This window comes from Anabrus simplex, chromosome 2 (genome assembly GCF_040414725.1).
Source record: "Anabrus simplex isolate iqAnaSimp1 chromosome 2, ASM4041472v1, whole genome shotgun sequence".
NCBI classification, from domain to species: domain Eukaryota; kingdom Metazoa; phylum Arthropoda; class Insecta; order Orthoptera; family Tettigoniidae; genus Anabrus; species Anabrus simplex.
In genome coordinates this window covers 758874080-758888533 of record NC_090266.1, presented here as the reverse complement: position 1 = coordinate 758888533, position 14454 = coordinate 758874080, and the positions used below count along the sequence as shown (strand labels likewise).

The 14454-nt window shown below is 38.3% G+C and overlaps 1 protein-coding gene across 2 annotated transcripts in view; it reads left to right on the top strand.

Moving 5' to 3' along the window:
* Positions 1-14454, top strand: part of LOC136864438 (regulation of nuclear pre-mRNA domain-containing protein 1B) — a 267789-nt gene that overhangs the window by 223190 nt on the left and 30145 nt on the right. Inside the window, exon 6 of one of the 2 annotated variants that reach the window (XM_067141429.2) lies at positions 8304-8696. The exons of the other annotated variant lie outside the window; for it this stretch is intronic. Within the exon in view, the coding sequence (XP_066997530.2) occupies positions 8304-8486 (183 nt within the window). The 3' untranslated portion in view covers positions 8487-8696. Of the gene's footprint in view, positions 1-8303; positions 8697-14454 lie in introns of those variants that run through there. 2 annotated transcript variants of the gene reach the window in all.

Genomic DNA, 14454 nt, shown 5'->3' with positions numbered 1-14454 from the left:
TTGTAATCATACATGTTCATCTTTTAATAGTTCCTTTAAACTGAAACATTATCTACTCAGACTTGGTTGAGAATTTTTGTTTAAAAAAAAAAAAGGATGAAGAGAGTGATGAGAACTTTTCACCTGGGGGAATATGTTGGTATTTCCATGAAAGAAAAGAACTGTAAGTGAACATAGCAAGGTAGCTGATGACTCGAAATTGGGTCAGAAATGTACTGTCAGCAAACTTCAGTCAGTTATGTTGTAATGTTTATCGGTGCTTCATACTATAGTAGACTGGGTGAAGAAATGGCAACCAGCTATTTTAAAGTTTTGTCAAATTTGACTTACAAAATTCTAAAATGGATCTGCTTGTGAAAGTCGGTCTACTTCGAGAGACAGCCATTACAGACATGATACAAATTTATGAAAGGTCCCCTGGGTTACTGTTTCTGTTGTTATCAGTGTGGGCTGAATCAGCTGAGATGAAGTGAGCACAAGGAAGACACTGTTTTAATTTTCACTGTCTTAACATTAAAATTAGAATTAAAGGCTCTTGTAAAAGCACCTTTCAATTGAAGAATGAAGGAATGTAGTGGGAAGTGAATCGTCTGCAAGTATTACAGCAATATTTACCACCAAATTTCTTCTGATTCTGCCTTCATATCGTGTATTGAAACAACTGTTCATTGAAGCTCCTCTCTAAACTTCCAAGAAGTAATTGTGGGGTTTCCAGAAATGTCTGAATGTAAGGTAGGAATCTATGTAATTTTAACTTGTAATATTTAGTGAACATATTGTTTCCTTAACTGTGAGTAATATTATTATTCATCCATATCATTTTTTCCCTTATGGACAGTGTTTTTGAACTCAAATATCTCATGATGACACAATTTTCACTTCTTTCTGTTCTTCCTCTTCTCTTCCCGAAATCTCTTCATCCTTTGTCTGTGCTCCTGTTTCCTTTGTTCTGTCCACAATGTTCCTGTCTTCTTCTTCTTATTATTCTTCTTATTCTCATTTGTTTCTGAATTCTTTTCTGTCTCCTATCATTTGCCTGTTGATCCCCGCCTGCCTTAAGTCTTCCTCTGTTTCATGATACCAGTTTGTTTTCTTGCTTGAACTGTTTACTACATCAAAGATTTTCTTTGTAAGTCTGTTGTCCATTCTCTGTATGTGCCCATAGAAAGTTAGTCTGCGTTTCCTGATCATGTCTGTGAGTCTGTCAGTGTGCTGGTACCAGCTCTTTGGTAGGTCATTTCATCCATATGCCATCTCTGTGTATTGGTCCAAATATTTTTCTGAGAATTTTACGTTCTATTTTTTCTGTCTCTATGATGCCTGATGCTCCAATTGTGGTTGTTTCTGACACATACAATGCTTCTGGTAATGCGACTGTTTTGTAGTGTGTAAGTTTGGCCTGTCTGGATATGCTTTTCTTATTATAATGTGACCATGTGAGTTTGTATGCTTTCTGGAGTTTTTCCATTCGTTCTATGTTAGATGCCTTGTTTGATCCTCCTATGTATTACCCTAAACATTAACATTTTTCGACTTTTTACGGATCCATACACAGTATGCACGGTGTGCTCGTTGTTCTGTCGTTCCATGTATTGGGTCTTCTCATAAGAAATCTGTAGACCTGTTTTGGCAGATATTTCATGCAAGCATTCCAGTGCTTCCTTTGCCTCGTGTGTATTATTGCTGAGTATGGCTATGTCATCTGCAAGTGCCAGACATTTTGATTGTTTTTGTTTCACATGTTCTTCCCAGCTGTATTCCTTTAACTTGTTCCTCCCACTGCTGGAAAATTTTGTCTAACACCATGTTGAACAAAATTGGTGAGAACCCGTCTCCTCATCACCTGTGTGTATCTGGAAGGGTTCCGAAATTTCTCCCATAAACTTGATCTTGGAGGTGGTGTCCGTAAGCATCTGTTGTATAAGTGCTCTGGTTTTTCTGTCAGTGCCATATTCTTCCAGTACATCAAAGATCGTCTGTCTGTCTATGGAGTTGTACGCTCTTTTATTATTATTATTTTCCATGTTTCCGAATCTGCTTCACTGGCCAGCTTAAAAATATACTAATTTGTTTCTTAAACTAAACAAAATTTACCTGTTGGGACTAGTTTTCAAATATTTATTAAATATTTGTTTCTTTCAAACAGAAAATTTCCTAACTATGTTAATATCTAAGCTGTGTCCGGTTCCATGGCCACATGGTTAGCGTGCTGGCCTTTGGTCCCGGGTTTGATTCCCGGCAGGGTCGGGAATTTTAACCATCATTGGTTAATTTCGCTGGCACGGGGGCTGGGTGTATGTGTCGTCTTCATCATCATTTCATCCTCATCATAACGTGCAGGTCGCCTAAGGGCGTCAAATCAAAAGACATGCACCTGGCGAGCCGAACATGTCCTCGGACACTCCCGGCACTAAAAGCCATACGCCATTTCACTTCTTATAAGCTGTATGCCAAGAATCCCAGACTGAAGTTGGTTCATATATAACTCTCCAGTTTCTTTCTTGATTACCGATAATTTGGAAAAGTGAGCTGATATTTGTAGAGTCAAGTTCACTCAATCTCTCGGCATGATCAAACAGGGCTTATTTACCAATTGTTTCTACTTTGAATGAAGGTTGGAGTCCTTGTTCTAGTACTAGTCTGTAGGTGTAAGTTTTCGTTTAACCAAGTTGTCTGAGTAGTGGCCATTTCTCTAAACTACAGAATGGAAGAAGAGTTTTCATCTCCATGTAGTCAAAATACAAGAGTGTTATCAACTTAATGTAGCAACTTCATACCCCAGAGTTCTTTTGTCTTTAGTACAAATTGGTCAAGTATCACTATTTTAAAGTTGCCTACGACTGGTGTCGTGAAGCTCCCCATTGTGATTTTGTCCGTTTGCTCATAGTTTGGACCATCTCTATTACGTACTGATAATTTACCTTCAGTAACCCAAATTAGCCGCACGGCCCGGCGCGCCCGGGCACCCCGTAATAAATAGTTAAGAGAAATATAATCATGGATTTTTTTAATATATAGGACAGGTTTTCACCACCAGAATGTTGGCCAGCAGAGTAGGAGAGGTAGTCGTATACAATTTCTAATTACTAGATGGCATGCATAAAGCTTGGATTCAGTTCCAAACCTCTCTGCAGTGTTCAGTTGGAGTGAGGGCATATGATGCTGTTGATGTTGATTCATCTGTCGGATTGAGCTGTTAAAACTGGCAGATCCCTTTGTGTTATTGGACAGGAGTAGGCTATGTGCTAACACCGAGTTTCATCTTCTCTCTTCATCATCATCAGCTGATGAGCATTAAAGAAGACCTGCACCAGGTGAGTTGAACATGTCCTCAGACCCTTCAGCACTGAAACCTATACACTAAATAAAAGGCGATGTAGGGAATACCCAAGGGTAGCAGACAACAGGCTTCACCCTTCCTGTAAGGTCTGTGGAAACTGAGCTGCAGTGCTGCATTATGTCCTTGTCAGACCATCACTTGACCGCAGAATGGGAATCTGCTATGGCAGTAAAGGCAATGGCAAAAAGTAACAAGAGCCAATTTATATATTTAAGCCCCTGTAATATTTATTGCTACAAATGCATGAAGTAAAAGATATATATTGAGAGATACAAACTCATAACATTCAACTGGTTACAAGCTTTGATCTCAGAATTATATCCAGTTAGTGAATGTTACAGCAGCTGTAGAAATCGTACAGCCGGCTGAATGGCTCAGATGGTTGAGGCGCTGGCCTTCTGATCCCAGCTTGGCAGGTTCAATCCTGACTCAGTCAGGTGGTATTGAAGGTGCTCAGATATGTCAAATATTCCTTGTGTCGGTAGATTTACTGGCACGTAAAAGAACTCCAGTGGGACAGAATTCTAGCACCTCAGTGTCCCTGAAAACCATCAAAATAGTTAGGGGGACATACTGTACAGTCAGTATCATAAAATATTATCAGAAATCCTACAAATAAGAACAGTGTACTGTCGATTGACAGACGTCTTGTCCAGAATTACATTAAAATTTACTGGGTAGAACAGAGGAGTAGCGTTAAGAAATGATATTTACAATAAAGACGTACAACAGGAAATAAAATTAAGAAAGTAGCAAATGATGCATACCTCAGTAACAACAAGGTATAGCACAGTTCATGTTCCACATACATTATCTGAACTTGCCGTGTTCTTTAGGAAATGTGTGAGATATTACGAGCTCCTAATTAATATGTTCATTGTTGGTGAGTGTGTACCTCTGAACAAACTACTCAGGAACATTACATAAGATTTTTCATTTTTTTAAACATTTTATTATGATTATTTGAATATTCGCTACCTCTCATATAGCTGCTCTCTTGACAGTGTTATATTGACAGTTATGCTGAATGAACCTTGTCCTCGCTTCTTGATTTATGAGTGAAATTCCTCAATGACATTTTCTGTAACCGATCTTCCCCTTTTTACAGATACAGTACTTAAGAGGTCACTACACATTTTCACATCAAACGCAACATAAACATGCAACCTCCACTGCGTGAAAAGTCCCCGAACCATTATTACTTGTATGTACGAATTTGGGCCGGTAACTTCATCTTCTTGGTAAATCTTCAACATCTTGAACGATTCCATAGTTCATGTCCCTATAGTGTCCACTGTTTCAGTGTAGACAGCCCTGACAAAGGAATCTTCATTATAAGCAACATCTGAGAAAAAATACCAAAGATATTTTGTTGTCTGTCCATTTAACTTCTTCTCATACAGAAGAACATTTACTTGACTCTTGAGGAAAGCTGTGCTTAACATTCTTCAGATTAATTTAAACACTCCAGTTTCATCAGGATTTTTACATTTTAGTTTAAGAGTTTTCCCTTTTTAGTCTGTTGATTTCTCTCCTATCACAGGTTGGTTTTTCCTCCAGCTTTAAAACATTTTGCCACAAGTATTCAAATTTTGTCTTGGGAACATTAGTTAAAATTTCTTCCACTATAACCTGATTATAATAACGCTCTTCTAAACTGATGTGTTTTCTAAAAGATGACCGACATTTCTTGTGTCTGATCTCTCTTCATTACATCTTACTGCATTCCCGATTCTAGGGTTTCTTCAGGTATTGCTCTACTTAATATAACTGAAGTCTGTTTCAGATTTCTCTTAGGGACTAATTTCAACAATTTTTTTTTAATTCCCTATCATAGTCATTCTCAGTAATATGTTCTGATTTTATGAAAAAGTGTGGCATTTCATATGTCAACTCTTGGAGTCTTACTTCATTTTAATAGGACTGTTTGTGCTCAAAACCACAGTGCATCTCATTCCAGTCATTGTAGATTACTCGAATGAGCATAAGACCTTACCTGATTTTTAAAACATGCATCCATTTACGGCCAGTTGTATAAAATATTTGATCTGAGATTATTGAAGAAAAATGGCTGCCAGTCAAATCAAACTTGATTTCTCGTTGTATAAATGCTAATCCAAGTTAATTTCTTCTTGACTTTAGTTCAGATTTGACTGCCTTCATTATCATTCATATTAAACATTGAACTATGCCAAAAGCCTTGGAAGAAGAGTTTCATTGTTTCCTAACTCTATAAAATACGAAGGTAATCCCAAAAATAAAGCCTTGTATTTTTTAAAAAAATACATAGACCTGTTTATTTCTACAATGGTTTACATCAACTTACAGCTTGAACATTTAACTATTTTTCTACATAATCACCATTTCAGTCCATGCATTTTTGTAGACACTGTAACAGTTTTTGTATGACCCTGTCATACCGGCTCGCTGCCATGCTGTTCAGGAAGTTGTGAGCAGCGCTTCCAGAAACCTCAGGAACCAAAGTGCAGAGATCATCCAGGGTGATCGCCGATCTTCACGCATGATTTGCTCAACCTTCACGACTGTCTCGACGGAAATTGATGGTTTTCCGTTCCTTTGTTCGTTCGTCGTGAATTTCAGTCCGACCGGCTGCAAACTCTCTACACCACTTACAAACATTTTTGACATTCATGTACAACTCACCATACACTTCCTTCAATTGGCGATGGATTTCAATCGGTTCAGTACCTTTTGCGTTCAAAAACTGAATAACTGCACGCACTTGTCAGTAACATCCAACAGGAGCTCCATTCTCAACGGCTGCCAAGCCAAGACTGAGTGCCTCAGCGTGGCGTGCGCATGTTTATATGCGAGCGCAGGAAACACTATTCAGAATATTGTGACCAACAGCCACACGAACAGAGTTCTGTATTTATAAAAAAATAGGAGACCTTATTTTTGGTATTACCCTCGTACCTTAATATTGAGGTGAATTATAATTATCCTGAATGCTAGGTACATTTATTGCTAAAGATTGTTGAATTTTTTACTTTTCAGAAGTGAGGGTATGTGAATACCATATAAACAATAGCCTATATCTGCTATTGTTATTAGTTAATTTTATTAACTACTCAAATAATTATCTATACAGTTGTTATGGATTTTAATGAATTTGAAGTTTGTATGAGATTTCCTTCTACCTTATCTTCCTCACCCAGTTCTTCATCTTCTGCCTCTACTAGCATTTTCTGTTACTGCCTTCCTGAGTCGTCAATTGCAGGATGGAATATTTCGTCATCAAAGAAATTTACTATCGGCTAAAACTGTTCCTGTAGTGCACTCACGACTTCTTTTTTTTTTTTTTTTTTTTTTTTTTTTCTTTTTCACCATTTTGTTTAACGGGTCTATAACAGCACTGTATATTACTGATTTTTGCAGGATGTCAGATTATTCTGATACTGATTTTTCACCAGAAGAAAAGAAATTGATTTTACAATGAGCTCATCATGTCTTTCAGCACAGGACCAATCCAATGATTGAAATGGACAATAAAATGTTTTAAATTAGATTCTGTTTATCAAAATTAGAGTTTGTTTATCAAAATATGTTCTTGAAGGACTGTAATTAAGGTTAAGGGACACACTTCTAAAACCTACTCAAGGACATCACCCCTGTCACCCATATGTATTGTCGTATTAATACCTGTTAGGTATTACGCCACAGGAAGTTTCAGAATGGTGGTTGCTGATTTCTGCAACATTGGTAAGTCAATGGGTTCCAGAACAATTCATCAAGTGACCAGGCAAATTGCTTCATGCAGACCAGAATTCATAACCATGCCTACTGAACGTCATGAAGCAGCAAAGGTAATGAGATACTTTAAAGAAATTGGCATTTTGCCCAGAGTTTTGGGGAAAATAGATTGCACTCGTGGTAATAATGAGTCCTGATGGCAATGTTGCTGAAATATTTCAAAATCATAATGGGTGTTTTCTGTAAACTTACAAGCCGTCGGTGACTGGAAGTTACATTTCCGGAAAGTGGTTGCATTATGGCCATGTTCAGCCCATGATAGCAATATTTTTGGAAATTCTTTAGTTCATGCACGGTTAGAGGCTGGAGAATTTCAACAAGAACTGCTGTTAGGCGATAGTGAATGCTATTATTGTTGCAATCTACTGACTCCTGTTTTAAATAATGAAATAGATGCTGAACGTGCTTATAACAATGCCTGTGGAAGAACTAGGTCTGCAATTGTAAGGGCCTTCGGAATGGTTAAAAGAAGATTACCAGGTGAGTGGCTGTAGGGTTTGGGTCACATAGCTGTCAGCTTGCATTCGAGAGATAGTGTGTTTGAATCTCACTGTCGGCAGCCCTGAAGGTGGTTTTCTGTGGTTTCCCGTTTTCACACCAGGCAAATGGTAGGGCTGTACATTAAGGCCACAGCCGCTTCCTTTCCACACCTAGCCCTTTGCTATCCCATCATCGCTGTGAGACCTATCTGTATTGGTGCGAAATAAAGCACAGTGTGTGTGGTGGGGAGTAAGAAGAAAGGTGATTCCCCTGCCTGACTATGGATCTTAAAGTCAAACTACCTCGAGTTCCCCAATTATTTTAGCTACTTTTGTATTTAACATTGGAGCTAAAAATGAAAATGACCTGCCTGATATTGATCACCATGCTGCAAGAGAGAAAATGCCTTACTTGGACCTTCTAGAAGTGACTGAAAATAAAGGACAGAGGGGAGAAATACTGCAGTGTGAACTGTAATCATTTTCAATCTGCATCAAACTTTCTAACTTCACATATTTTACTTCAAGAACGTGCAGTACACTTGCCGAAATTCTTAATTTTGGAGATTTTTAAGTCGAAGTTCTTTAATTTTTTAAGTCCATTTCAAAAGTTTGCACTTTAAGTTCGTGCTCGATTTCTAAACATTTCAACCATTTAGCATAAAATAATTCTTTGATGTGTTATAAACTGTTGCCTCTCTTTCTTCCAGACACTGAACTTGATGGACGGTGCATACTTTCTTCAACTTCAGTTTATACGAGGTCTTCCTCACCAGTACCTAATACTCTACCTCCACCAACTTTTCCGGTTGCTGCCTGTCCGAATCATCAATTGCAGGATGGAAAATTCCATCATCAAACAGATTTGCTATTGGCAAAAACTTTTGCTGTAGTGCACTCATTTTTTTTTTTTCCCTGTGGTGTTTAATAATGGTGCCTCTGCCTGTTTTATGTAGTTCAGTCTGAAAACATACAAACATGACACTCGTAAGAATCCTTAAACAAGTTTGTTATTGAGTATCATTTTAATGTAAATAGATCGGATCATATGAAAATATGAAAATGTATTATTATAAACCAACTCCTCTTACAAAATAAGAACATGTTTGAAACTTACTTTATCATTTGCGATTGTTTTCTTAGTCCTCTTCTTGATATTCTCATAGCCTAACCTAAAACTTTTCCACTCCCTGTGTACACTCATATTCTTAGAATGGAATTCAGATTCAACTTCTTTCCATGCCATTTCCCTCAACTTTGAAGTAACCGCATTGGTTCTTTTATTTTCAATTACAGTTTGATACCTTAGTAGAACATGTACTTTTCTTTTGGTGAAAAATTTACAGATCATTTCTTAACTACATTTCCTTCCTTGTTTACTTCACACCTCTACTGCTCGACTTGATGAATAGGTCTGAAACCCATCGACTTATCAGTGTTACAGAGATCTGCAACCACAATTTCAAAACTTCCTGTGGCGCAAAACCTAAGAAGTATTAATAATATACACATGGGTGACAGCCAGCAGTTTTGAGAAAACAAGGTGAAAGAAGCTGTTAAAACTTGATTTTTCATTACAAGGCAGCATCATTCTGTGATTCGGGACCACAAAATCTGTTGCCCCACTCCGGATAATGCTTTTCCAATGGTGGTGAATATTTGGAAAATTAGCTTACAAGTACAGTATATACATAATATGACAAAATAAATGGATTGGAAATAAATTCTCATTTTATTCTATAGCCCTTTGGAACTTAATTCTTGGATAGTAACTCATCCACCATTGTCTGAAGTAAAAATCTTGAATAAGTTTATATGGTACTGGGAAGATTTGAATCAAGTTGAGAGTCGGTCTACCAGCATGTTCCCTTTTGATATCCCTAAGAAATAGCTTTCCAGTTCTTGTAAAATTTCCCACTTATCTCTTGTGTACTGAGATCAACTGAGGAATTCAATTTTTGGACATTTAAAACTGTAATTAATTTTCTTGTAGACATGATAATCCATGGCAAAATCTCAAAAGATATTGTGTCCATCAGTACAGGTCATGGAAGAATTGGTGAAAATATTAAATTTCTCATTGATGGAACTGCCAGACTGTCTTGTCTTTTACAGTGATAACTGAATGTTTCTTTCAAAAATGTTCAAACATCTGAAATAAGGAAATAACTATTTCTGCACATTGTACTTTGTTCATGGAACATTATCATGTGCTCTTTTAGTAGTTTGATAGTATTTTCAGATATTCGGTTTACATTCAGATGCTTACTCCTCATATCTTAAGCAAAATGCTCATAAGCAGCAGGGAATGCAGCCTGAAAACTATTCTGTTATTGTATGAAAGCTTGTAAATACTTTGTTGCTGTACTTCCAATAAGACCAATATAGTCACGGAAAGCCTAGCTTTCTAACTCTACCTGCTGTCCTTTGTTTAATAAGTACTTTTGGTCCTTCATATATTCTTTAGACACACTGCACTTTTTTGACAGTATTTCTTTGGTAGTTGCGGGTCAGTGACCTTGATGTTGGGCCCTTAATACACCAGTCACCTTTATCATTGGTGGTTCTTTTCTAATTTCACTTTCCGTATGCTCTTAGTATGAGCTAAAATTAAGGATAATGAAGTTTACTGCATTCTCACAGCCATAAAAGACCTGCTTAGTTCATCATCTCATCCAGTGATATACAGGTACATAATCGAACTTAATCCAAAAGACCATCTGGTGATGACAATCCTCATGGTATCCAACATGGCACATGCCATATCACCAGTGTGGAATAGTATGGCAAAGAGTCATTTCAACATTTGTTCTCCCTAGACAGCAACCCATGTTGTTCAATAGGTTCTTTTGCTAAAAGCAAGGACATCCGGCATTACTGGAGGTATAAAATTGTACTGATTCACTTGGTCCTTGAAGTTTGTGAATGGCTTGTTGAGATACCCAGATGACCTGCAGTACAATGTCTGAGTTTGTTCAAAGAATGCTCAGTGGGATTAAGAGTGAAGAAACAGGTCAACTAAACTAAATGGGCTATATGTTTGGTTACTTGGTAGTTGTCTATTAGTACAGTCTAGTGTGGACAAGCATTGTCATTTTTTAATAGCAGTTGTACATCCGTTGTACTCCTGAAAACCTTGATTCTGTTATGACAGCTGTGTTCACTTGGCCTGTTAAAAGCTTGCAATCAAGCATGCCAAGGGGTGTATGCAAGTTCAACATGATGCCTACCCAGACCAAAATATCGTCACCTTGTTGATGGTCTCTCATGTTGATATTAGCCTGACTATACTTCTTCCACTGTTGTCTTTCTGCGTTAAAACACCGGAAATCACTGCAAACAATAAACTTGGATAGATCCATACCTGGCGTCGCCTTACTGTTGCTTGATCAAAGCTCTGTTTTCTCTGTGCTTTGCTACTTGGGCAGCTGCCAGTAGGATGCATTCATAGACATCCAGTTCTTTAGTTCCTCCTGAATCAAGCATAAGTATACAGTAAACTTAGAAATATTCATCCCTGTGGCTACTCACAGGTACTTGCTTTGCTGCAGCTGGCAGTTAGAGCCAAATAGCAGTCTTCTTAAACATCTACCCCTGATGGCTTGACATCTTAACCATGATGAATATCTGTCAGACCCTCGAAATGACACTTTGTGGGATGTGCAGGACATGGGACACCATTGTCTTAGTTTAGCCTAACTCAGGTTTCATGATGATTCCTTTTCGCACGACATCATCAATAAACATGGTCTCTTTGAGTATAACAAACAAATGCACACTAGTTTTAGGACAAGAACACATTCACTAAATGGTGTATTCTGTTCTGGCAGCCACCCATTGCCCACTATATAGGCCTACCCCTGAACATGTTCCACAGTGCTATATGGAGGCCTGCAGGCACAGATAGGTTAAGGTGGCTACACATGTAACAATATACTGTAACTGTGCAATTTAAGGGCACAGTTAAAACTGAAAGCCCTATCAAAAGAAGTATCTATATGACCACCTCTTCAATACTTACATAGTTTAACTATCTCTTTAGATTATTTTACATGTTTCCGCTCCTTTGAGCCATCATCAGCTGCTAAAACTTCATAATTGACTAAGATATGATATGGAAATGAAAAATTCATACATGATGTATGTTGTAAATGTTAAAAAATATTTTGTTGTACTTAAAATAAACGTCTTTAAACAATGAGAAGAGACTGAATACAATTAAAAAAGAATGTTGTACAAACTGATGTTGCCAAATAAATAATATTAAAATACTTGTTAAAGTCCTATGACTGCACAAACAATTAAAATCTTCCTGGAGAAGTTAAAATATATTATAAATTGACTGTGCTGCACTATGTATATAAAATGGTTATATGTACTCACTTTTGTGGTGGACGATGTGACGTAAAATACGCAACTTGAATGTTTATGTATGTGCAGAGATAGTAGTTTGTTGTGTAAGAGGATCTAAAGAATAAGGTAGAAAAAGAAATGAAAAGGCATGAAAAGAAAGGTTCTTTCCATACATACTAACTGGGGAATATGAAAAAAGATATATTATGGCTTTCTGCTCACCTCATGGATCGGTGAATATGGTGAAATGAGTTTCATTACTTGTAACGAAAGTCCTATAGCATCCACATGGCACAGGTATGTACATCGATCATCAATTCTCATCAGATATTCGCAATAGCAACATGCCATCGATGGATGACGAACTAGCAGTGTTGGATGTAATTATGTGTTGGCGGTGTTGGCTGATACTCGTATCCGAGTTTTTTTTTCTTGCCTGCATTTCTGTAATAATTAGTTCACATGATGAACGTGGCGAGTTTCCTCTTCCTGTCTTCGACGTTCCTGTTTAAACTGTGCAACTGTAGCTGAGATGGTAGCACGCCAGCAAGGGCGATCCAGTACGAGAGTATGCCAAGTATTTGGGTTTATATGTACTCTTCTCATGGTCTGCTTAAGTTGGTCTTTATATCGCTTCAGAGGAGCACCACGAGTCCTCTTCCCAGTGCTAAGTTCACCACACAGGATTTGTCAAGGGAGTCTGCTGTCACTCATACGATGGATATGGCCTGCCCATCTAAGCCGATGACCAACGATGGTGGCTTTGATACTATTTAGCTTTGCTTTCTCGAGAACTGCTATACTAGTTATATAGTCATCCTATTTGATGTTCATGATGGATCTAAGTTTTTGTTGATGAAAGCGTTCCAATTTCTTAATGTCCCAGCGATATAGGGTCCAGGTTTCACACCTGTAGTGTAACATAAACATAACAACAGCTTGGTACACCATTATTTTCGTGCAGGTACTTACATCATTGTTTGGAATACACGATGTGAGAGATGTCCAAAGGCCATATGGGCAGCCTGTATTCTGTTTTCCACAGCCTTCTCAGAGGTGCAGTGCGTTGAGGGAATACTCCCAAGTTACGAGAAGTACTCCACCCTTTCCAGAGCTGTGCCAGATGTGGTGATATCAAAATCTATTTTGTGGGGGGGGGGGGGGGGGTCCAGGAGCAGGCTGAATAAGCACTTTGGTCTTCTGAATGTTGACAGTGAGGCCAAAACGTTCATAAGCTCTGATTAAGCAGATGACAGATTGTTGAAGTTCTTCTGGTGTATAGCTGGAGAAGCATTGTCATCTGCATATTGCAATTCTGTGACCCAGGTGAAATAGGTTAATCTTTTGGAGCAAAGTCTGGCCTGGTTGTAAAGCCCCCCATCATGCCAATATTTAATTTCCTCACCTGTGTTGTTAGCAGGCGTTGTCTCATAAAGCATAGCTGCCAGGTATAGGGCAAAAAGTGCAGGTGCCAGTACACATCCTTGCTTAAGTCCATTTGTGATTGGAAATTCTTCTGAGATATCATTCTGATACAGTACCTGACCACCCATACCATCATGGAGAGCTTGGATCAGACCAACAAAATGCTCGGGGCATCCAAAGCGCCTCGAAATCATCCACATAGCATTTCGAGGAACCATATCAAAGGCCTTTTCAAGGTCATAGAACACTAAAAACACAGGTGTCATTTGTTCTCGGCATTTCTCCTGGAGTTGTCTTGTGCAGAAGATCATGTCAATTGTACCATGAGAGGCACAAAACCCACACTGAGATTCAGGTAGTAACCTCTCGGAAACAACCTGAAGTTGATTCAGTAAGATTATGGCAAATATTTTTCCAGCTATGGGGAGCAGGGGTATGCCACGGTAGTTTCCACAGATACTGCGATCACCTTTCTTGAAGATTGTAACTATTCTGGAGTTTTTCATGTCAGCAGGAACATATTTGGTTTACCAGATTAGAAGAATCAGATAGAAAAGCCTGTTTTTTAGAGGTGAGCCTCCACTTTGAATGAGTTCAAGAGGAATGTTGTCTGATCCTGGAGCCTTCTCTGTTTTCATTCTGCTGAGAGCTTTGATAAACTCTTGGAAGTTTGGAGGAGTGTCCATCCAGGGTTGGGGAGTATGTTGAGGAACATGTTGAAGAAAATCTTCAGCAGCATCAGAACTATTGTTCAAGAGGGAGCTGAAGAGCTCTTTCCATCATTTCAAGATATCCTGGCTGTCTGTAATTATTATCTGGTGGTATTATCAACAGCTTTCAGAGTTCCTGATGATGAGTGGATAGGACCAGACGGCTCTTTCAGTCCTGCATAAATCCCTGATATCTGAGAATTTCTGAAGTTCCTTGGCTTTTTGCTGCCACCAGTTGTTCTTTAGTTCCCTGAGTTCAGACTGGCAGTTCTGTTGTAGTGTTTGAAATTGCATTTTCTTCTCTCTGGAGGATGGATCTTGAGAAACGGATAGCTAGACATCCCATGCCTTGATAAGGTTCAAGATTTCTTCA